Below are 25142 nucleotides of genomic sequence, written 5' to 3' on the forward strand. Positions count from 1 at the left end.
ACAGACATTAATACAGATACGAACACCACAAACACCACAAAAGGTTCACTCATAAACTCGTGACGTCAACGGTACACAGGAGGATGTGAAAAAGAAAAATGTAAGAGACCCTTTTACATCACAAGCTGCTAATATGAGTTATTAATGATGCTGAACAATAATAATAACAACAAATAAAAGTGAATCCATAACTTTGGCATCATAGCTCTCTGTGTGGCTACATATCAGCACAGTTGAGTCGACGTAATACGCCGTCGCAAATCCTTTCTTTGACAGTAGGTGGCGATAATACTGTCATTTAGTAGTAAATTATTTAGTTAAAGGAGGAAGAGGAAGGACCTTTCTTGTGTAGAAAAACAAAGAAAAGTGAGACAGCATTGTTTGTATTTAGTATTGATCCTAAAACATTTATTTAGTATTGCAGTAGCGATAATTTTGGTATTGATCCGGCTCTCTGACACAAACTCACTGATGTACAGAACTAATACTTAGTTAGCAAGTGACTAAATGGAGCCACTGGAAAGATAATCAGGCATAGAAACAAATGTCTGAATGCTTTTGCTTACCAAATAATCGGTCCCATATGATTAGTATTCCTCCGTAATTCTTGTCGATGCAGTATTCGTTCCTCCCTGTTGGGGAAAATATTTTGTGAGATGACCACAGAAGCCATCACACACACGGCATGAACTGAAACACTCGGTAAATCTTTATGAAACAAAAATAATCTCACCGTGATGAACTCGGTGGTGTTTTGGGGTGTTGAAGACCCACTCCAGAGGTCCAAGGTCTCTGATCAGCTGAAATAGAATAATAACGTACAGAACATTCAATAGTAGAAGTCAGTAAGTTAGTAAGTGTTCATCACAGCACGAGTACGAGATATATATTGTGTGACTAAGTGATTTAGTCCTGGTGGTGGTACAGGATGAAAGTCCACGTGTCCTAAATTGAAAAGGTACATCCTCTGGGGAGCATAAATGTGAAAATAAATTTACACAGAGGGGTTTTTTTGGGGGGGGGATGCCTATAGCTGGAAAAAATGTTTGGGGGCAATTAACAAAAAGTGAGGGAGTCACCAAAGACAAAGATTCATCTTCTGAGAATAATGAATGTTTGCCACTCTGTCTGTAGCAGATGTTGACATGTCTCACAGAACAGGCGAGATCCTTGAACTGCTAGTGGCGCCACAGAGCACCATGAATGTCCACCAGTCCATCCAACATTCGATGAGGTATGTCAGGCTGCGCTAAAGTGATGGAGCGACCGACTGACCAACAGACGGACGTTGGCATCCCTGGAGCCAATTAAACTGACCATCACAATCTCCGAGAGTTGACCAACAACCTGACCCAAAATAAATTCAGTTTACTTTATTACGAGGCAAGAAAAAGCAGCAAATCCTCACATTTGAGAGTCCAGAACCATCAAGTCATTGGTAGGAATCAATAGTCTGAAAACGGTGACTGATTGTCTGTTGCTCGACTAATCCTTTCAGCTCATATCTTGTTCTGTGTTGAATTAACCGGACCAACCTTCTGACCGGACATAAAACCAAAAGATTACCACAGAAAACTGTAGGAAGGATGCATTACGGGACACTTGTGTCATGGTGTTAGTTACAGTACTTCAGTTATTAGATGTCAAAAAGTAAATATCACTTCAATACATTCCTCAATATTCATATTCTTTTTTCCTAATCGTAGTCGTATTTATGGACTGGTAGGATTAGAAAAAGAGATGTGAACAATGCTGGTAGAGTTAAACCCATTAACACTCTAAAGAAAACATGCACGTCTCAAAAGACGATGCAGTTGAACGAGCACATTTTGGGCATAAAACTATCAAACACGAACCACTTTCTCTTCTTAGATATCAAACAGATGCACCAGTGAGTCATTAAAGATTACCGAGGTCAAACGCGGCGTATTTCTCACAGTTCATGTTTCTCTTCAGGCTGCAGCTCTCAAGATTATTTTGATGTTTCGCATCAATACGAACGAGACCTCTCAGTCTGGAGGAACGTGCGCGGCTGGACAGAATTCCTCGGTGATTCATTATTTCCATGTAATGGCCGCGTCTGGCAGCCGAGCGTGAGAGTTTTTATCTTGAATGAAAAGGGTCTCCACCACTTCACTCCAGGCTCTGAGGCTGGAGCGGCGCAGCGAATAGCGTGCCAATAAATTACATGACATCAAAAAAAAAAATAGAGGCCATAAAGGAGGCATAAATTACAATCCCTTCAGAAAATTGTGACTATTACGACTGTTTTCACTAATAGTGCACTAAAAGATGGAAGGCGTTCCAAATCCATTCATTCCCTCTCAAGATTGTGGGGATTGTAGAAGTGATACTCCCAGTCACTTTAAAGGCGGAGAGAGCGGTCATGCTTCTGTTTGGAATATTTCTTGAAATCTCATTATTTTTTATTGAATACAGGTTCCACTGCAACTCAGGAGGCTACAAAGGCTCGACTTACGGATTAGTTTTGGCAGAGCGAGAACGGTAACTTTACAGACTTTTGTTCAGTCTGGTTTTCCATTTTAACTTTGCACAGCAACAATGAAGTTAAGAGATTCATACAGTCACATGTGCTACATCTATAACATACAGATTTACATATTTAATCATTATAAGATGACTATGTGCATAGCACATCGTAGTCCTGTTCTCCACCGGAATAAACTAGTTAATAAAAAGCTCAAAGTTACTAGTATACGTGATTCTATTAATCATTTTTTTTTTTAGATTAGAGTAAAAAAAAGATGCTTAAGAAAACTAGCAAATGTCTCTTGCTCTCTTTTCAAGGCAACGTTTTAATCTACTTCGTCCTCGGGCGAGTTTTGGGCGATGCATGGTTTAATGCCTCCACAAGCCAGGCACAAGCTGCAGCACATTCATGTCTATCCTGAATGTCTCCATTTCATCATTGTATCATATGAGACGTTTGTGTGAAATTGTCCCAATTAGCATATTCATTTTTTTCTCCTGAGGTCCCAATGACGTTTGAGTTCAAGTGGACATTTGTCTATGACACAAAGATCATTTTATTCATTATCTTATCTTTACTTATCCTGACACTGCAGGTGAAAAGTCAGCGTTTGAAACCAAAGACATAAAACAGGACGTGTGTCTGGAGATGAACGATGGCGCTTGTTGTTTAACTGCATCGGTCCAATGGTCAAAACTTCTAACACGTAAAACGTCGCCGTCCATGTACCCTTCCACACCGTCCCCTTTCTCCTCTTTTCAGGATAAAGACATAAATGAATGACAGAATGTGTAACCTGTGTTGAAATATTCACCTCAGTGTGGATCCAGAACTGGTAGAGGAGGTTTAACTGTAAGTGGACGGAGAAGACCGTGGGGGGTGCAATCAGAGCCATGGGCAGGTAGAAGATCTGAGGAGGAAGAGAAGTCCTCTTTTATCAAACACTCCACAAAGTACATATGTTTTTAAGGATACAGCTGGCAAATATATGTAGGTATGTATGTATAATAGGTGCCATGAAAAGAACAAAACAAATGTGATGACGATGTGTTAGTTCGTCTCTCAATACTTTTGGACTTTTCCTATCCTTTCTGTGGCACTCTGCCTCATGTAACGCAGAGCACTGGTGTGGCTCTAAATAGTGCTTTGAAACGTTTTTGGACAACAATGGAGCTGTAAAGGGACACTTTTTACCTCTAACCAGTAGTGCTGTTTATCAACGAATAGTTTTGGTGTGAGTTGCCTAGTTTTGCAGATACGGGCCGTAGAGATGTCTGCCCTCCAGTATAATGGAACGAGATGGCACTCGGCTTGTGGTGCTCAGAGCACCAAAATAATTACGTTTAAAAAACACCAAGAACAACGTCTCTTTCCAGAAGTCATGACCCAAGATCATCCACAGATCTTATTGTGAGCAGTTTCATGTATTTCCTTTCCACTGAACTACACCCGCATCACCGCGCAGAAGGAAGCTTGCATATGAACTCTGTATTGCTAGCTCACCTAGCACCACTGAGCTAGCTAACCGACGTGGAGGCCATTTTCACTCTTACATCTTCTCCTTCTGTGGTGACACGGTCGGCAGGTGTAGTTTGGAAGAAAGAAAATAGTTTCCGAGATGAAACGCCTCACAAAGCGACACTAAAAGCTCCTCAAACACAATAAACTCGCTATCTCTACTTTGAGCAGCCAGAGTCAGGAACAAGGCCAGGTGTATATGGATCCATATGGACAGGCCACCATCGGGCTGATGTTATGTAATCTGAACCCCGACATGTGCACAGAGGGATACGATGTATCAGTCTTTGGCTACAGAGACAATACTTGGCTCCATGCTGACAACAATAACAATTAACAGAATTAGCTTTGACAGAATGGATAATATCTTACCCATGATGTGAACTGCTGGGTGAGGGACTGTCTGAGGGCGGTGGCGAGGTTGTAGTACTCGGAACTGTGGTGAACCTGGTGAGAAGCCCAGATGATGGACACCTCTGGAGAAAAACGACACATGCAAAGATACAGAATGAAAACAAGAGTCCAAATCTCTTCACTTCAATCAACCTGCTCATTAATGTGTGACGGAGCGAACAGCAGCACGAGATTCATACACGAGGCTTGAACTCTCACACACATTCAGCTGCTTTTACATCACCACAAGTGATTTATCTCAACAATCAACCTCCCCAGATGAGTAACTAGACACTTTCATCCCCAGAAGGAGCCATTTGGGTCTCGCTCCTGGCCAGCCGCGATGAAAGGCCGAGGCTTGAGTGTAGCTGGCCATTGGAGGAAGAGGAGGAGGAGGAGGAGGAGGAGGAGGAGGAGGAGGAGGAGGAGGAGGAGGAGGAGGAGGAGGAGGAGGAGGAGGAGGAGGAGGAGGAGGAGGAGGGGGGTATTCGGCTGCAGCTGGTTAGCGTCCAGCCTGATGTCCCAGTGCTCCAGTTTACATTCCTCTGCTGTGTTGTGATACTTGCTACATTAATATCTGTGTTACACTTCATTTTAACGTCCAAAGGGAACATGCTTGTTAAGTTTCACTGGATCTCCGGGCCGTTTCCGGACCACCCCGTCTAGTCTGTACTTTTTGGCACCTCCCGGCCACTTTGGCCTCTGCAGCCGTACAAGAGAGAACAGTAACCTTCAAATATTGCAGAACCACAGAGCCCCGTATAGACTATGTATAGTGGGGTACTTGTTGTAATAAAAAAAAAGCAGCCAAAGTTATGAAATGAGGCTTACGTTTTATGAAGCGGCCTCGTGTGATGGGATTTCTGATTAAGGGATCAATTATCAAGCAATTAAACTTTTATTATTACACATGGCATGCATGTGTGTGTGTCCGTGCATGCATGCCGCAAGCTTATTTTTGGCTTGTAGACAATGAATTTTTAGGGTTTTTTTATCTAATAGATTTTTTCTTCATCCAAAGTGCCTTTCATTTAATAGGAGTAGTTAAACATTTTGGGAATCCGTTTAATTGCTTTCTGATGAGGACCATAAGATGGTTACCAATTTCATGTCTAGTACGGTAAATATGATGCTATAGCTAGGAGATTAGCTTAGCTTAGCATAAAAGCTGAAAACAGTACTTGGCTAGCTGTTTCTCCCTGTTTTCATTCATTGTGCTAAGCTAAGCTAACTGTCTCCGGTTGACAGTTAATAAGCACATTTCAATTCAAAATGACAAAGTCCCGAGTCCTAAACTTTGAGTGTCGAGTCCTAAACAGTCATAATGCACTTTTCACCAAAAATAATGCTATTTGCACCTCCATCTGTAATTTGCAACTTGCACCTTTTGCATAACGCGATATGTTTTTTGTTGACCAACGTATTGTTTTTGTACAAGAACGAAATTATCTTTGGTACTATTTTTTCCAACTGCAGCTCAGTAAAGTAAGGTTTGTTCTTCATGGTTCTCTCCTGCAAGTTGATTGGATGCCGTCAGATCGGTTCCAACTAATTGGATCTGGGGAATTAAGTGTTGACTTGCTTGGAACAATAGCTGATTCAGTGAATGAAGGGACATTAATTGACTCATGGCACACTTCTTGTATCACAAATTGTATAATTCCGGGGCTTGGGGGAAGGTTTCAAGTATTTTCAAGTCAAAAGTTTAAGGCCAAGTAAAGTTATTGGTCAAAAGTTGAGTATTTTTTATTTTGTCAAGTCGGATTTAAGTCATCACATTTCTTGGACTCGAGTCCAAGTCATGCGACTCGAGTCCACACCTCTGGTGTTCATACGGTCACAGTGTTCAAGCACAAACACGAATAGCTTTACCAAATGTGAGGTTACGACATTCTATTTTGAGAATATCTTTCAAACACCACATCTCGCTCTCTCCTCCTCTCTCTCTCTCTCCGTTTTAATAACAGCAGGGAGTCAAACATCCCGACGGGCCGATGGTCCGCCGCACCTGAACAAACACACTGCTGAGCGCTGAAGGTGTGCAGAGGAGCACCACGACCTGTCCCGACACCTTTCCAATCAGCGAAACTGAGGCGGACTTCCTCAAGCGTTTGGGGAAACCCCGAGGTGCTCCCGGAGCAAACTACCGCTCCAGAGCAACGCTCCACACCTCCGTTATTTAACAGGGTTATTGCTGAGTTTTAGCAGGTGCGAGAGAATAAATGTCACGGGGGGGAATGTTTTTGGAAGCGTCACATTCAGTGTTAAACGGTGTATTTTGGATTGATTTTAAATGGAAGCAACAGGGTTGGACTTTCATTCAAACTTTATTTTCCCTCTCAACACAACTGACAGACTGAGTCTGACAGGAGAGAGGCAAGAAAGAAATGAACACAGAAGAGAAGTCCGACTGCATCTACGACAGTCGAGCACTAAAAGTATGAAGCTTGTTCCGCTCCGCACCGCGGGGGATTCAGAGATGAACTGTCCTGCTAAGACACATATTGAGAGGATAATCCAGCCTTTGTTTAATTCCAGCAGCCTGAGTCTCTTTTTGCTTTTTTCCCTTCTCACTGGAATCGTGCTTGGCAGGGTCCAGGACTAAGGGCGGCTAAGATTGATGCTTCTTGTCATTGATAGGAAGTAGGAACCGCTAGGCTTCACTGCAAGCCCATGTCCTCATCTCTGGACTCGGCGGGACGCTGCATAGTTTGGCAGGGCCTATTCAGGGGGGAAGCTCCGTTAATGGTGAGAACCAATGCCACAGAGCCCGCGTTCCCAGCAAGAACAGAGAAAACGCTGAGGACGGCACTTCCATCTGGCCTCCAGCGAGCCTCAACTCACCCTTTTCTCAGGAATAGCAAGCATGAGTGCACGCTAAGCAGGTGATGGACAGTTTGGACACATTATACGAGACTCCGCTCAAAGATTACAGCAGTAGTCTTTCATTCAAATCCCTAAAACGTTGTGTTTATGTTTACCTCTGTGGCCGTGTGAATCACGACTGCTGTCTGTGTGGAACAAAAGGTGGAAGTAGTGCAGCTTTGTTTTAGCAACAATAAACCTTTTAAGGAGGTCAAAGTGCAAAGTTAAGGTTTGCATCCAACAACAATTGTTTGTGCATAAACAATTGCCCGAGGAGCAATACTGGGTTCAGTGTCTTGCTCAAGGACACTTCAACTTGCAGACAGTGGGTGCTCAGGCTTGAACCGCCAATCTCCTAGTCTTGAATCAGTCACTTCATTGCACAACAAACCGACTGCAGCTTAGCTTGGCTTATTAGCCATCTAACCATCTAGCTATCCGGCAAATGTGGAGAAAAACTTGAGTCAGGTGCACATCGTCGCTGAGCCTTGAACTCGCTAAATTGAGAAAATATGAGTACATTTTGAATTCATTCTATGGAGAGCAGCGATGGGAGACCAAAATGTGTCGCGTGTGTGTGTTCAGGAGCTAGCAAACGAAGCCTTGAAGCCAGCCAGGCTAAAGCAACATCTGACTACAAAGCACCCGGAATATCAGGCCGAAACAAAGTGGTGTTAACATGATCCGACAAACAGGTCCGACATTTTTAAAATACAAATAGTTCCAACGGCATCTAAGAGTAAAAATGGTCGTAAGAATAATCTTAATCAGGGTCTTGGAAAATGTTCCTCGGCCCTTAAAAGGTTATAATACTTTCTTATTGTGAGCGGCTGTAGTATGAGCATTGTAATACTATCCTATACAGATACATCCCATTTGACATCGTCATCTATTATTGTTTACATGGTCTCCTGCAACAGCAAGGCCCGTGCAACCAAAACAAGCCTCATTGTTCTGGTATTCACCACCGGCTGCGAGAAGAGGTCTGGCAGCATGTTGATGTAATTCTACGATTTTCAGTTCCCACTGTTGAATTATATCATGACACATAATCAAGGCCTATAAGTCATCATCAGTCACGTTACGTGACCGAGTTAGACTCTAACAGAGTCTGTTTACGTCCACCTCAACAATGTCAGGAGCAGTGCTTACACAACCGGAGTCGTATGAACGCGAGAAAGCAAAGTCCTGTTTGAGCCGCATGGACGCAGCTGGAGTAAGTGCCGATAATGATCAATCTGTTCCTCGATGATGCTGCCATAAAAAGAAAGTATGACTGGTTAAAAAAAGAAAAATAATCAGCAGAGGAGGAGGAGGAAGGGTCGAAATCCACTCTCTACGAGAATGCTTTCACATTCACATCAATCAGCTGCCAGATCGTCACCCTCGGCGACAAACTCCTGGCACCGACGAGCGGCGTCCTTCATGTGCCGCCCTTCTGAGTGGTGGGCCGACCCGTCAATCACCGGGGTAATGGCCTGTGAACGGCCCTCCGGTGTTTGGAATCGGAGGGCTCTTGGATGGGGTGCCAACTCAAACAGCGAGCGCCGGACTCGGTGGGACAGTTGGCCAACTCCCCCTCCGCCTCTGCCATACTTCATGCTGTCCACACAGCTCAGTCACACGCACTAAACTAAACACACTAACCGTGGTCAGGCCCACTTACAGCTCCCACAAACAGGGTGTAAAAACTAGCTTTACAAAGGGGAAGGGTGACGTAAAATGGCTTTTCTATCATATTTTAAGATAAACAACATTCTATTTTAATTGATTATATTCGCAATTATGTTAATTCAAACTGAAATCCAAAGCACTAGATATAAAGCTGTTCTATTCTTTCTCTCTCTGTCGCAAAAACAAAGAAGTAATCCAGATAGATTTTATATTTTATGCAATAAGAACTATGGAAAATGTAAAAATGCCTTTATAAAACTAATCAAAACAAAGAAATAAAGTGAAATATAACACCAATGTAATATGCTTTTCCCTTTTAAGTATGCATTTACTGTGTCATAATTAAATGAAAAACACTTTAGCAGAGGAGACGCAGCAATTTCAGGATCCAGTCCAAATTACTGCATGAAAGCAGAGTAAAGATTGTCTCAGATTACGGATTTTATGTTTGAGAAAGTTTTAATCAACTGATTGCAACAACGTTAACACACCAAAACCAAAGGTAACATTTATTCATGCTAAACTCGCACAAATAAACATTTCTTACTAAAAAGTTTTTAGTATTTCTTAATTATTAGTGACTTAGAGATTAACAAATTCAAGTTATACACAAAAAAAATGCTGCATTTTATTTATCAGAAATTTGCTAATTCTAAAAATACATCATACACAAAATAACACCGTAAAACACGTATTTGGTCTGATTTAATGTTTGACACAACTTTGACTTTGTGTGTAGGATTTCTCTTTATCATTAGAAATATCTCAGTTATTTTGTGTTTTTTTTAAAATGGTGAATCGATTCAGAATCTTAGAAGATAAGAATCTCGATTCTTACTTGGATGTATTTTTCCCCGCACCCCCTAATGACCACATATTCATCCTTCATGTTCACACTTCATCCCTCCAAACAGTGGACGTTTGCCCTCAGCGGGGGGGGAATCTCCCCGTCCGTCGGCTGTTGACAGAGGGAAGTCTCTCCGTGCAGGGAGGGGAGCACACGAGGGCAGCAGTCAGCCGGACTTGAGGCCTCTGCTGAGCTCAGCGACCCTCTCAAACCATCACGACACGCTCTTCTTTTCCACACTTTGTTTAAAAGCTGCTCACACAGGCCCTGTGGACGTGATCCCTTTGTGATGTCTAGGTTCAATCAGACCGGTCTCTCTCTCTCTCTCTCTCTCCCTCTCTCTCTCTCTCTCTCTCTCTCTCTCTCTCTCTCTCTCTCTCTCTCTCTCTCTCTCTCTCTCTCTCTCTCTCTCTCTCTCTCTCTCATCTCTCTCTCTCTCTCTCTCTCTCTCTCTCTCTCTCTCTCTCTCTCTCTCTCTCTCTCTCTCTCTCTCATCGCACAGAGCAGCAGACAGAGAGTGAGAGCCAGTGACCTATAGATCACTGTGGATGTTATCTCTGCCTCCCACGAGGCCTTTCACTTGGTCTCTTCTGCTGCCGTGAGCCAGACCCCCACATCCTGACCGAACCGCACCGACACAACCAGCAAACTAAGCGGGGGCTCCGGATTCTTTTGTCGCCCCCCCCCCCCCCCTGCAACCTGCACCGGGCCAGGAACCCGCCGTCACCGTGAAGATTTATGGAGCCCCGGGCAGGTTAAACCCCCCACCCCACCTCCACCCTGCCACACCGCCCAGAGGACCTCCTCTTTAAACAATAACATCCACATCGTCTGCGTCCTCTCGGGGACGGAGGGACAGCGGAGGAGTGCTGAGCACATCTGTTTGTCTTAACAACTGCTGCTGTCTGCGAGGCCAAAGGAGAGCGGGAGGGGCGTGTGGACACAGCAGCACACAGATATAGGAGGATGTCGTAAGGTGCATATCTTCCTGTCCCTACATGTGTTCATAGATCGCCTGAAACAACACATTTCACCACCGCCACAGTTTAACTTTAACCTCATCGATATATCTTATACAGAGCAGGACAGGAGACAAGAGGACACGTGGCTCGAGTCACTTTTCACTTGCTTTTCTGGCTGCCACCTTCCTGATGTCCATTTTCATTTGCTGTATTTTAAACTGAATATTCCCATCGATATCAGACATGAGGATCACAGGCAACACAGGAAACAATCAGGATTAGAAGGCAAAACAGGCGTCACAGGACATAATTAAGTGGCAAGAAAGAATCAGCAAGACAAAAGACATAGAAACTAATGTACAGCCTGAGACAGACTGGAGGCACAGGAGGGCGGAGAGTTAGCGGCTTCCGGCTGTTTTCTAACACCACCCGACAAACGCAAACAATATGCTGCTAGAAGGCATTTATAGAATGAGAAAAAGTTAAAGTGTCTGCTTTGTACAGCAGCGGCAGAAGAGTCCGATTTTACACACTTATCACGGGACAAGAGACAGTTGACGGGCGAGACAACGCCGGAGGATTTGGGGTCACAGCGAAAAGCCAAAGTGCCTATTCGGCAATATTTCGGATTTAAACCCAAAGCTAAAACCTGATGAAGTTAATGAGGCAAAGCGGAGAGGCCAGACAGCCGACCGACATTAAAGTTCACAGTAAGCACTCTACAGGCAGTGAGCGTCATCTGTTCTTGTGAAATATTCAGTGTTTTAATCTGTAGCACTGCTGTTGTCATGAGTTTATTAACCGACGGCGTCCCTAAGCCGGCGATCCTATGCTTCGAGGAATCTTAAAGGAGGATGAGGAGACTGTGAGATATGAAATGCTGATTTTTGCAAATTGAGTGTTTTTGCATTTCTACACATTTGCATGTTCATTTCCAGTCGGTCGGCTTGTAAACGCGCTTCGTAGCAGCAGTCACATTGACTTAAACTTCTGACTGAAGCTCTAAACTGGTGGATGTGTCTTTGAGTAACACCTTAGACCACCATTTTTTATTTCTGACGAAAGATTTCTCCGTGTTTCTCTCACGATCGTCGTCTTTCTGCACTAATGGGCACTAATGGCAAAATACCCTTGATTGACACTTCAGACCCCCTGAAAGCCTCAATAGCAACATTACGACAGTTGTTTGTGGCTTGCAATTGGTCCGACAAAGTAAATTCATCACAAATTATTCCAACAATCCCAGATTTCTGCCCGTCCAGTCGGATCAAGCTGCCTATCTCTCGATAATTAACAGCTTATTGGTTTACACTGAAGATAATACCCTCACTGCAAAACATTAAGGAAGTAATGATAACATCGCACCGTAACTTTCAAGCGATTCTCCGGTGTTTCAGAGCTAAAAGCGTAACACAGAGCAGCAGCAGCAGCAGCCAGTGTGGTGAGACGCCTGCAGCGTAACTCCATTACCTCACATATAATCAGAGTACGGACAGCTGACTGGCTGATTAATGGCCTCAGCCCCGCTGCCATGCCTGGATATAGATGCCGCCCGAGAGCAGAGCTGCTATTAGTGGCGCTCGCGATACGAGGTTAGAATAAACAGAATCAACAGGACTGTCAACATCACGGCCGCATCCGAACCGAGCCGGCCCCCTGTTCACCCAGAAATCATCTGGTTCAGAATAGAAAAGTGTTCAACATATATAGTCTGTCTGACGGGGACAAAACGCAGACAAAATGTGGGCGAAATTGGAATTTGTCTTCCATTCATGTCAGTCACCAGGTTATTAAACCAATGTGTTTACAAAAGGTGGTTAAATGTGCAGCAAGGGTCATATTGTTTCAGCGGTTAGGGGGAGATAATATAATAATAATAATATTATACGTTCTAGCAATCTGTCAGCAACTGAACACTTCCAGCTTCTTTTTTTCCAAAAACAAAACAGATAATTATTAAACAAGGGCTCGCTAAAGCTGCAGCGTATCGAGTCTGAGACACGCACCAATGAGTTTAAAGAAATATGGATATCAAGAGTTTAGATAAACAACCACTTCATTTGAGTCCGTGTGTGCCCAAAGGTCGTTCAAATATTTGAGGAGCCAGATTTGCCTCAACTCGTGTTTGTCAGCGGACCTAAGCAGGATCCAGTCACAAGCTTTTTATCTACGCAAGGAGGATCATGTGTTCGGTCGCGTGTGTGAGTGAGTGAGTGAGTGAGTGAGTGAGTGAGTGAGTGAGTGAGTGAGTGAGTGAGTGAGTGAGTGTCCAATCTGTCAAGGACCTCTCGTGGTTGCGGTGACTCACACTTCCTCTAAACCCCCTCTATTGTCCGTTTTATTCCGCCATTGACTGCCTGCTGCCTCCTCACTCACTACTCTTAACCTGCCGGCCGGTAGATGCCGCTGACACAGCAGAGTGCATCGGTACTTGGCTAACAGGAAACAGCTAGCGGAAGCTACCGCTACACACACAGCTGAGTACATCGCTGTCAAAAAACGTGACGTCTTCTACGACGACTTCGAGCCGATTGCCTGCATACGCCGTTTGTTTTTAAGTTTGAATGAAGTGTGTTTTACGACACCTTACAGCTCAAGTGTCTTGTCTTTACAGACACACCTGGCAGAGGTCTGGACTCTACTGAGTGCACCTTTCTAGTTGCTAACATACCTGTCAATGCAGAATCCTAAATTTCCTCCAAATGGCTGCAGACAGAGGCAGCTCGTTTTTCTTTTAATCTGTTGTTATCTCCAAGATCACAGCGTCTGGCGAGAGCGATGCCAAGTGGGAATGTCTCCTCAGGAAAGATGGCATCAGCACAGGCTGAAGGCCTTTTTAAAGTACTTTCCATTTAATTATCTTTGAGCTGTCCTTTCATGTGGAAGTCATGAGGGAAACTCCGAAAAAAAAATAGCCATAAAACTGAAAATGATATTCTGCACTGAGGCTAATAAGGGCTCCTATTTCCCAGCAGAGGATGTCACTTTTGCCTCATTTTACAGTTTTATATTGTAATCTTTCCCTTATTACGCAATATTGAGATTTATAGCTCACATGTCCTGACACAATAGGATTATAGATGCAGAGTTCCTGCTGTTTTGAGGCAAGAAACGGCAAAAAACGTTCCAAGACATGAGCGCAATAAAACAAGACTCCAAAAGCAGCGTTACATGACAATTTGACTCATTAAACTGCTGAAAAATACTTTCAACCCGCATCCTGCAGCTGTCTCATTCCTCAGTGCTTCGTTATAGGAAACATCCATCCCACACGCTGGAAGATTTTTGTTGAACCTTGCTGCAGTTGACCGAGATGACCTCGGCTGACCAGAGTGACGAGTGAGGGCCGTGCTGGGCCCGTCCTGCGGTCGGGGAGAGCCGCTTCACTTTGGTAACAAGGCGGAAAAGCTTAGGCCCCGAGCGAGCGCTGCGGGCGCTCGGCACCAGACAATTATCTGCGACCCGACAATGTTCCATAATAACAACGCTGGTAGAAGAGGAAATGAAAGTGGAACTTCCAAAAAAAAAAATTTGGACGTAAAAATGATTCTGCAGTTCAAAAATAAAAGAATTCCGACCAAACAAACCGAGCAGATACTGTGAGCGTCACTCCTCTGCATCGTCAGACAATGAGGGCGACGACGGGAACACACACTTCATTCAGACACACATTACAGCGGTGACCCCTATAAACATGGTCACACACATCAGCCTGGTTTCCTAGATCATGAAAACATGTGTGGAGCTTTGTTTACATGATCATTCAGGCTCCAGCGCTGAGGGTTACCGAAAATAATCGGATCCTCCCCAGTTCCTTTACACGAAACGAATGAAATGAAATTGTACACTTTATATGTGTATAATAATGTTTGACGTCCGGGTCCCTGATATGAAAGGCTCCTCATTTAAAATTTGGAAACTTTTCTCAAATTTGGAAAATTTTGGAAATAAGAAACTTATTTTACAAAAGCATTGATCACCGGTATCTTTAACATTTTGATTAGAGCTCTAAACAAGTTGACATCCAGCTTACTTTCTGATTCAGACAGACTTTGGATTTATTTATTTTGGGTCCCGGGTGCATATATTGATTTTTCATGCCAATGCACCACTACCACACTGATACTTTCAATATCCTTGCTCCCTTTTGTCTTCCTCAGGTTACCTGGATTATATTTGCAGAAAAACTGATTCAGCAGCAAAAACAGGCTAAAAAGATAAAGATAAAAGCTAAAGCCTCCAGATTACAGTGTAAGACTGAACCACCAGCGCATGTTAAAGCAAACTCTACTGATGTTCTCAGTCACCTCGAAATCATGTCGGGCAGTTCTTGGCGAGACGGTTTCCAAACACAGCTTCTGTTAAGCCACAATCTGGACTTTCAGCCAAAACCATGTGGACGAGGCAGCAGGCAGCTTGATGTGCCACTGACACAAATAAACATCGGTGCAGGCCACAAATAAATACCTCTCTTCCGGTGTGGCAGCCGAGCATCTGGCACGCGCATCAGTTGAGCAAAAATACAGGAGAAGAGACATCAAGCTACTGCTGTAGAAATACTGTATCCGGTTATTTATTTTTTATTTCTGCTTCAACAGTGATGCTGCAGGACGTCGCTGCTTTAGCGCCTTGACTGTATCCAGCTTGTTGCTGTGAGAGCTCCGGGTTAAGACCACAGCCCTCTGGAGACCACGGCCTCTCACATCTGCAGAGCTCTCAAACCAGCTGCATGTAACTCAAAAATAATTGCTTCCTCCACAACGTCGAGGACAGCATGATGTGTGCGCTATCATGCAGGGATGGCAACTAAATCAACATTTTGCACCCATTTATCTTCAGCTGGCTTTGTAGTTTTGTGTTGGCATTATCTGAGTGACACGTAGTAAGAGGAAGGGGGACGCCATCAGTGTTGTAGTTTAAATGTGTAAAAAAGTCCAGAAAACGTCTTCGAAACATGGCATGAAATGCTTAGTTAGCCATATTGTGAAGGAAATAAAGAGTATTGGTATGATCAGTGGAGAAGATGACAATGCTGCAGACATGGTTTCTACTGACATTTAAATACTTTTCCACCAGGAAAAGTGGTCACTGTTCAAATCCATAGTAAACGCCATGAATCCGAACTGACCGCAGCCACAGCGCTCCAAGAAGGAGCAAACTTCAAAGCTGTCACATCTAACTTTTTAAAGAGTACAGAGAGGTGAACGTTTCTTACTCTGGAGTTTAAAGTACTCACCACAACACAAAAAACGCGAGGTGCAAACCCGTTTCTGTATAATATGCAGAGCAGAAACCACACAGCAATGAGCGCCACGATTCTCATGAACTCATTAACTGCCATCAATATTATTTATGTCATTATTTAATATGCTTGACTACATATCATCATTTGTAGAACTTGTTTTCATGAACATTGATTTGTTTGGATTTACACTTGATAGGAACTATGTTTACATCCTATGTTGTGCTGGGACACATTTAGTCGTGGCGATCTCCTAAAAGAAGACAATTGGAAGCGGCAGAAGTTTCTGTAGATTTAAGTTTAAATGTTTTTTCAAGCGGACTCATTTCCCTCTCGGTTGTGTGCAGCCAGCGATGTTTATTTATTTTAGCGTTTCGTCGTGCATATTTGCGTGCAATCAGTTTTTGTGTAAAGTGAATGCCAGCTTATTTTGTACGTTGAAATGTATTTCAACAGTTGGGCGGTGGATTGATGACGGGCGGTGTTGACTTGAGATGCACGTCAGGCGAATAAATCCATCAGTAACAGAAGAACTAAGGTGTCGTGTATAACACTTCATCATCTGAATGTCCTTCTTTGTGGGTTGTGTACATCAGCGTGTGAGTGTGTCTTGTGCTGGTTACCGTGAGCTAAGCGGTGGACCCAGTAGTAGCAGAAGTCCACGCCCACGAAGGTGAGCCACCAGGTCCAGGCAGAGTCCCACGGCAGATCCAGCAGACGGTACCGGTTCCACACGAACACGTACGCAGTCAGCTCACAGCTTCTCATGAACAGCCTGAGGGACGGACGGACACGTCCACAGCGCGCACGTGTTAGTACAATATGCGGTTCATGTTACAGTTGTACTGTTCAGTTCACTTGTTTTTTTAAGACTTCTCCCGGTGCTCTTGCTTCACCAGACACCTTCGGGTCTCGTGTCCGTTTCAGCACGGGTATTGATAAAGGAAGCCATTTCCTGCATATATATACACATCTAAATCAAATAACAAGTCATGATGACGTTAGTTATTGTGTGCGTTCCACATTAATGGCACAATAACTGAATAACACCTGATGCACCTGCTTCCTGTTGCTCACATCACATTACCTCTTTTTGGACGAGGTAACGGCCCTTTAAACAGCAACATGTTTAATATTTCTTAAAACTAATGAAATATATGTTGGGTTAAGCGCCGGGACGCCGTAGGCAAAGGTCGTCTATGGAGGCAACCTCAACAGAAACTCTGGTAGCACATTACTTTCCTCGTACGACATGCAGCACAACCATCCCATCATTTCGAACAGAACAACCTGACTTTTTGAGCTGCCTGAAACACTCACAGTGGGATTCTGGAGATCATTCCACAAGATACGGAGGTGAGTCCGTCACTGATGGTGACCACTGGGGATCCTGTCTTCAGCAGGCCCACCACCATCTCCAGCACCATCAGCCCTACAAAGAAAGGAGTGGCCTGCACACACACACACACACACACACACACACACACACACACACACACACACAGAATCATGATTCAGCACTGTTGCAAACTGTGAAAACAAATGAGTTTCAAGTCCACTGTTGCTTTTAGTGGGTTCTGTTGAGCTTGAATATTTGTCTTGGCAGACGAGCTGAAAGCCTGCAGCACTTTCATGTCTTGTGATCCGTGATGTTTGTTTCACTGTACCGACCTGAAGCAACCGGTCTGAAGCCGCAACACTTTGGCAGATTGGAGATCACAAACATTTGTCTTGACCAGAGCTGCGCTGGAGGACGAAATGATGTCATTGGTTGCTTTAGACACCAGTGCTAACAAACCACACCATGAAACTGGACTGTCGTGATGTTTGCAGAAAAAAAAACAGCAATCCAGATAACTGTGGTAATAACCAGGGCTGTGGAGAGTTATTTTATTAATAATAGTAATTATTTGTCTTCACTTTCCTGCTATGAGTACCTTAAATTAAAAGGTTCTCCGTACGACATTCAGAACATCAATATAGCAAACAAACCACTATAATAGTGGAGTTATGTCTGAGCAGAGAATGAAGTCATTCTCCCTCTGTGTCTGTTGGAATCTGAGCTTCTCCTGGCTTTGTTGACATAGCCGCCCGCCCGCGCCTTTTAAATCATGTTAGCATGCAGCTCTGTCAGCTCTGTCAGCACCGTTGCTGCTGTTTGCACTATTAGCCACGTTAGCTGCTAGCCGCCGGCTCAGCAGTCGCCGAGTTGAGTGCGGTGGGGAGGCGATCCTCTCAATCAAAGATCTGCTCTGAATATTACATCTAGAACCTTTAAGTGACTTAAGTGCTATTCATAAATTGCTCTTTATCAAAAATAATTATAAAAGTATTTTTCCTGTATTGCCAACTTTTAACACGTGCTGCAGCAATACGGCCGGCCAATGTGCATTCGATGTTTTTCATTATATTTTATATATATTTTATATTATATATTCTTTTTATGCACAAGATGCCACATGCTTTACTTTGTTCCTTTGGGTTTTTTTTGGTGGCAAAAACAAAAATTTCATTTCCAAAAGTTGCAAAAGGATGGATTTCATTTAATAACCAGTTGTGACAAAACAAATGGTGAGCACTGAGCAAACAGTCAGTGACATGCCTCTATTTCTAACTGGGCTGGAAACATGTAATAACCTCTTAATGGGTCTGTCAAACGTGGAACAAATTAGTGAGGGACGGGGTTAGCAAACAGGTCACGAGTGCAAATTCAGCGGCGTGTCAGACCTGCTGGTTAGCTTTAGCTTGAAGGCGCTCATTGACCAAGTGACTCCAGTCGTAACTGGGACACATGGCCCCGCCAAGAGCGAGGAGTGAGGGACGTGACGAGACCGCAGAGGAGCACATCTGCAGGTGGGGAGGGAGGAAGTGTGAGTGTGTGTGAATGGAAGTGAGAGGGAGTGTGCATGCATGTGTGTGCATAATCCACATGTGAATGCCTCCACTTTAACATGCAGGTGTGTGATGTGAGTGTGTGTGTGTGTGCAGAAGCAGAGGCGAGAGCACCACCGGGGACCCGCGATCACACGCAACGCTCCCAACATCTGGCAGCAGACTGCAGAGCTGCAGCCAACAAATGGGCTCGCGGCGCAGGCAGACCTCCTCCAGACCTCCTCCAAAACCCGCCGAGAGACAGATTATCATTGTGGACGCCGGTCGAAAAAAACCTTTGCCTCCTTTTTTTTTCCTCTCCTGTCGAGCAGATAGTTTTACCTCGGCAGTCCAGCGTTCTCGACAGCTCAGGGCAAAAGTATTCAGCAGAGCAAGTTGATTCTCATGCTGTGCAAGAAAAGAAGGCGAGGGGGGAAAGGCTCGTCTTCGTCTTCAACACTGTCTCCATTGTTGTTTTTTTTGCTCTTTTCTCTTAGCTTTATTTTATGTAATTTGTCCTCCATCTGTGATTTTCCTCTGCTTCAGAGTGATATGGCTGCTTAATAAACTGAAAATTAGCATTTTCGTTTCCCTTATCTCAAAGTAATTGTGTTTTTTGAATATAGTTTTGGTTAGATGCCCGAAATAAGAGATTTTTAGTTTTGTTCCATGACATAAAATCCATCAGTAAATACCCCCCCCCCCCATGTATTTTCAAGTTTTTCTGTGTCTTGAAAAAGGTCATTGCTAGCAAGTGGCTAAACGAGACGACTAAACGTCATCACTAGAATGTGAGACCTCCTTCAGCTTAGAACGCTTCAAAAATCAAAAAAAGTGTTTTTCAATTCTGAAGATTCTCTTGCTGAACACAATGTGTAAGCATCATAAACATTTGTTCGCAACAGAGCGTATTTCTAAGCAACACTCGCATTGGCTTTTTGTTGTGGGAACCAGTGAGATGCTAACTTCCTGGTTGGCCTACAACATTACGTCATCCCTGCAGCGCTCTAATTTACCCTCAGTAGTGGTGTTTGGATTTTGCGTGCACTGAGAATGTCTCTTCTCGTGTTTTTATCTTTCTACAAATAAACTAAAAATCACACTGAAGAAAGCAGATTTTATACTGCAGCATTCTTGCGTCCCGTGCGGACCGTTTGTTGTGGCATCTAATAATTGTGTTTTATTTTGGTCTGAGTTCGGGCCTCGCATGGAACGAGACATTTGTGGACCAGATGTCTGCATGTTCCCCAACCAGCCTTTTTATAAGGTCACGGATGACTGACAAGCAGGCTGACGATACACTTTCATCACTGCTGTCTGACAACAATATTGTGTTTGCTTTCAAAATCACTGAGACCCACGGAGCAATCATTCCAAACAACTCTAAAATTAGAAGATTGTGTTTTGTATTGTTTCTAATTAATTTGGCCTGTTGGGATCAGAGAGCAGAATAACTAATGACACAAAAAACAAACTGTAAACAGTGCTGAGTCACGCACACACACACCCATGCAAACCTTTATCACCATCGAGCCCTGCAGACATAACAAATTTGTTTAATCACGTTTGGTAGTGGGTTATAAGGACTCCTGCTGTGGGGGTAATTGTTCGCCTCCCCTGATGTGCTTCATAAAACCTCACAGCAAACACGTGCTGTTAAACCTGCACCAGACGCTCGCCACAATAAACGGCAACGGAGACGCTGTAAACTGACAGTAAGAAGCAGACGAAACCCCAAACCTTGTTTTTAAATTGTGCATTAAGTAGACGTGTGAAAATATTCAGTGGCAGTTACATCTGAGGTCTGACTATTACATTACATGACTAAGACGTAGTCAAAGGTCCCAGATATGCTTTTAACTGGTTTCTGATTGTTGTGGCCAAATCTTCTTTTTTTGTCATTAAATATCACAATAACGATAAATATCACGATACAGCAGGTTTTCTGCTCATTCGATGCAAAATAAATAGTCTATTTTAACCACATGGTAAAGCCTATCAGTGGTTAATCAATATTGTTAATAATCAGTAGTTAAGATCAGATAATCCTTTATTAGCCCAGCAGTGGGGACATTTTAATATTACAGCAGCAAAGGGAAAAGTGCAACAACATGGAGCGTCAGTAACAACTTAAAGTTCAATAAATGAGTCATAAATAAATCAAAACTTGTATCTCGAAATGTTGTGGATTTGCATCATTTAATGGTTTCCATTTTGGTTGATTTCCATTTTTAAAGCATGACTCTGACAACTCTTCACAAATGGTGAGTTACTGTTGACACTTGGGTCACAACAATTATTTGCATCATCAATTAATCCACCGATCATTTTCTCACTGAATCGATTCATTCTTTTGTCTATAAAAAAAATTAGTAAGGCATGAAAAAAGCCTGTTATGATATCAGATTATGATTTAAGAGATGAATTCAAATAATATAATGAAGTAATAATATTCAACTTTAAAATACTCCACTACAGTAAAAGTCCTCTATCCAAAACCTCACTTAAGTAAAAGTGTTATCAGCTAAATGCACTTAAAGTATGAAAAGTGAAAGTGCTTATTGCAGTAAAATGTTCCAGGTCAATGTTTTACTATAATATATCATGTTTCTGGATTAGTATTACTGCTGCATTAATGTGTAAGTTTCATTTTAACATCTTTATATCCTGTTGGCTGGTTTACTCTACAGTAAGGCATCATATTCTATAAGATCATCGTAGCGTCGCTCTCCTGTGAGAACCACGTATCTCTAAACAGAAGTACTTTATTTACCGTGACATACAGGAACACTTCATCCTGCAGTTTGGGGACATACATTTGGAGATACGTGGTTTTCACTGGACAGGAAGGGCGTTAACATTTAAAAAGTAACTAAAGCTGTCAGACAAATATAGTGAAGTAAAAAGTACAATATTTAGCTAGTAAAAAATAAATAATTTGTCTGTATATATAATATTTATTTTTATTTATATTTAGTTAATGTGGATTTTTTAAAACTTTTTTTACTGAGTTGATATTCTTTACTGTTCATTACTTATTTACTTGCTGCTCTTGTTTTGTACCTTGTGTGCACTGTCCACTGCTGTAAACTTCCCCACTGGACTAATAAAGGATTATCTTATCTTATCTTAGTAGAGGTATAAAGCTGCGTAAAATGTAAGTACACAAGTACCTCAAATGTGTCCTCTAGTACAGTAGCTGTAAAGTACTTTACATTCATCTGGTGCAAATGGGACAAACAAAAGCAACACGTGGGAGCACTGAATGTTTTAGAAGTATATGCTCGAAAAGTTCCTAAAACACTGAATCAACTATCAAAACGATTACTGAACAATAATTCAAATCTTTGCAGCTCGAGTTGAAACTTGCAAACTTATTTTTATGAGATCTATTAACTGAAGCACTTGTGTATGTAACGTGATTTTATTAGTTTTAGGATACTGCGTCCTCCACCCTTGAGTGACAGTGAAGGTCCCCTGAGGTGCCTCTCACGGAGGAGGGACACCTCGTTGGACTTTGACACAAACAACAAATCACCACATACTGCTGGAAGTGAGCGAGACTGAGAACTGTACCCACCTGCTGCACATACTGAGGCACATCTTCCAATTTCTCATAGGATGATTCGTTCGGCGTGAGCATGAAAAACATGGACCGGAATCTCACCGACGAAGAGCCGGGCTCCACAGCTTCAGCCATTGACACTCACACACGCGCAGCACCGTGCGCACCGCTGCTCCAGGTGAGTCGCTGTTACCTGCGCAGGTATTTAACTCCCTCTGAGGTGAGGGCGTTCCTTATAGATTTTCCTCTATCCGCACTTGTTTTTCTCTCCGCTGCAGGTTAAAGTAGGTCAGTCAGCTTGTGGGCTGGACAGCTTCCCCCAGCTTCTCGCGTACAGGAAACCGTGTCCGTGACAGTTTGACGCAGAAGGGAACTGTCACTTTGTGGCCGTTTACCCGAAAGTCCTGCTTTGTTTATATCTAAGGAGGCGAGGTCATCTTCAGTCAGGCTGGTGCTTCAACTGGTGACCCGTTCCGTGTGACTTTTATCTCGCGAGAGCTTGCAGAGGTCGTGGTTTCCCTGTGTGGTGTTGGGATGTGTGACACCAAACTTATTTTTAAGTTTTTAAGTTTAGATATGATCATTTTCAAAATGACCAATTCGAATCATTTCTTGTGTGAAATTTCAAAGCAAAGATCATTTTCACTACTATGTGTAAAAAAAATGCGTTTTTATAGAAATACTATGATTAAATAATAACTTCCAGGGTGGCTCTATATTAGGTCAAGGCATTGTTTCTGACATGTTTGTGGACATGTGAATCATATAACTTATATGCTTGTTATGTACAAACAAGAGCAGTCACAAGTTGACCAGCAAAGATTTTTCACGTCCTTAAATTGCGTTTTTTAACCGTGTAGATAACTGCGGCAAATTGATAACTATCGTTAAATTAAAATCATGAGCATACAAGTCACGAGATGCTTCCAGCTACGTCGTCCGAGGTCATGTACGGAACGTCAGACACCATGACATAGACTCAAACACGAGGATTCTTGTGACTGCAACTGTTGAAAACACAAACATCACATGTAGGTGTCCTCAAACTATTTTAAACAATCTGTGGTTATTATCTACGTCAAGCCATTTAAGTTAGTTCCTACGCGCAACAACGGACACGAAAGTCACAAGTTAACACGGTGATTCGTTAACGTTCGTGATCTTGAGTCCGCTGTTGGAATATCGATTCTGACAACCGAACACGCCAACAACCAGACATTCTGATGCTGTCAACAGTTTTAATTCAATGTTTTTAAGCTTGCTCACTCGTCTGGATGGCTGGGGCAAAATGCCATTTCCATTGCCAACATGTGCTCGCATATTTCTGAGGACGGAGGCTGTAAAAGGGTCTATAGCACAATCATTGAGTTTCTTTTTTCAGACTGTTAACTTCATGTTCACTAAAATAATATATTTTAGTGTTGAGTTTTGACTGTCTCGTGTTTCACTGTTACTGTTTGTTGAAACTGAACGTTTTTCCTAATGGAAAGGTCCATGGACGGAGGATGTTGTACAGATTGTAATGGGAAATTTGTATGCATACGGTGTTTTCAAAATAAACTTCCGTCTTCACAGGAAACAACTCAGTTAGGTTTAGGAAAATATCGTGACACACGTACTTAGTAAGGTTTAGCAAAAGATCGTGAAATACTTACGTAGGTTTAGGAAACGATCGTGAACTACTTAGTTAGGCAACAAAAAGTAGTTAGGTTCAGAAAGGATCATGGTTTGGGTTTACATAATTAGGGAAGTTATCGTTACTTAAGTACAGAAGTTAGGTGACGAATGACTCAACAAGGACTTCTCCTTTCACACGGGGGGAGAAAGACCCACATTTGTTTGACCCCCTCCCGCCAAGCCAGTGTAGGTTTCTGCGGATTTATACTTCCTGATTAATGATTACGTAGATTACATCAAATTAGCTTTTGTGGGATATCTGTAAATTACAGCGCATTCATTTTTTTGTAGGAATAGCTACGATCGCCGTATGAGAACAGCCCATCCTGACACGGTGCCCTGACCATAAAGCCAGTTTTGTCAGCCACCGTAAAGTAGATTAGCCAAATCAGATTCAGTAAAGATATGAAGCTGAGCTACGCAGCCAAATATCTGCTCTTTGCTTCGGTGTGGTAGGGTTCAAGGACAGCCTAAAGGTCTGATAGCTCAGCGGTAGAAAACGGTTTCACCTGTTAAGTGTACATTCATACTTAATTATATCCAAACATCATTTGACATGAATATTGTGCTTCCACGGGAACGCTCACCTGATTTTTTTTTTGACACATTTCAACTTGTGTGCCGTTAAGTGTCAAATCTCTGGCAAGAGAAAACGCCAACATGAATGACTTTGATAATCATGGAGATCATAAAGATAGAGACACAGTGTTTCGTTGTACTTACATGAGTCTCTGACACCGGCCTGTAGGTCATGAGTTAAAGCGAGACAGCTGACTCTTTCTTCACACGTGAAATTAAACTGCACAGGTTTTGAGCTAAATTTGCATACTTTTATGTTGTTTGTTTTTTATTAAACAAGCAGTGACTTATATTTGGAAACGTTTCTAGTTTGTTAGATTATTGAAGCTCAGTAGTAGAAGTGATTTTTCTCCGTTTCTGTGAGTACTAAATAAAGAAGAAAGGATCACTTTCTTCCCTGTGGTTTGCTTTTGGGGGGGGGGGGGGGGGGGGGGGGGGGGGAATAAATTAAGAACCTC

The 25142-nt window shown here is 42.9% G+C and overlaps 1 protein-coding gene across 1 annotated transcript in view; it reads right to left on the minus strand.

Moving 5' to 3' along the window:
• agmo (alkylglycerol monooxygenase) overlaps positions 1-22884 on the minus strand; it is a 44387-nt gene extending 21503 nt beyond the window's left edge. Inside the window, exons 1-7 of the mRNA XM_079165198.1 lie at positions 22444-22884; positions 17313-17443; positions 16616-16767; positions 4382-4485; positions 3306-3401; positions 734-800; positions 567-632 (exon numbers count right to left, since the gene is read on the minus strand). Coding sequence (XP_079021324.1) covers positions 567-632; positions 734-800; positions 3306-3401; positions 4382-4485; positions 16616-16767; positions 17313-17443; positions 22444-22563 — 736 coding nt within the window. The 5' untranslated portion in view covers positions 22564-22884. The remainder of the gene's footprint in view (positions 1-566; positions 633-733; positions 801-3305; positions 3402-4381; positions 4486-16615; positions 16768-17312; positions 17444-22443) is intronic.
• Positions 22885-25142: the final 2258 nt, after the last annotated feature.

This window comes from Pholis gunnellus (assembly GCF_910591455.1).
Source record: "Pholis gunnellus genome assembly, chromosome: 8".
Lineage (NCBI taxonomy): Eukaryota > Metazoa > Chordata > Actinopteri > Perciformes > Pholidae > Pholis > Pholis gunnellus.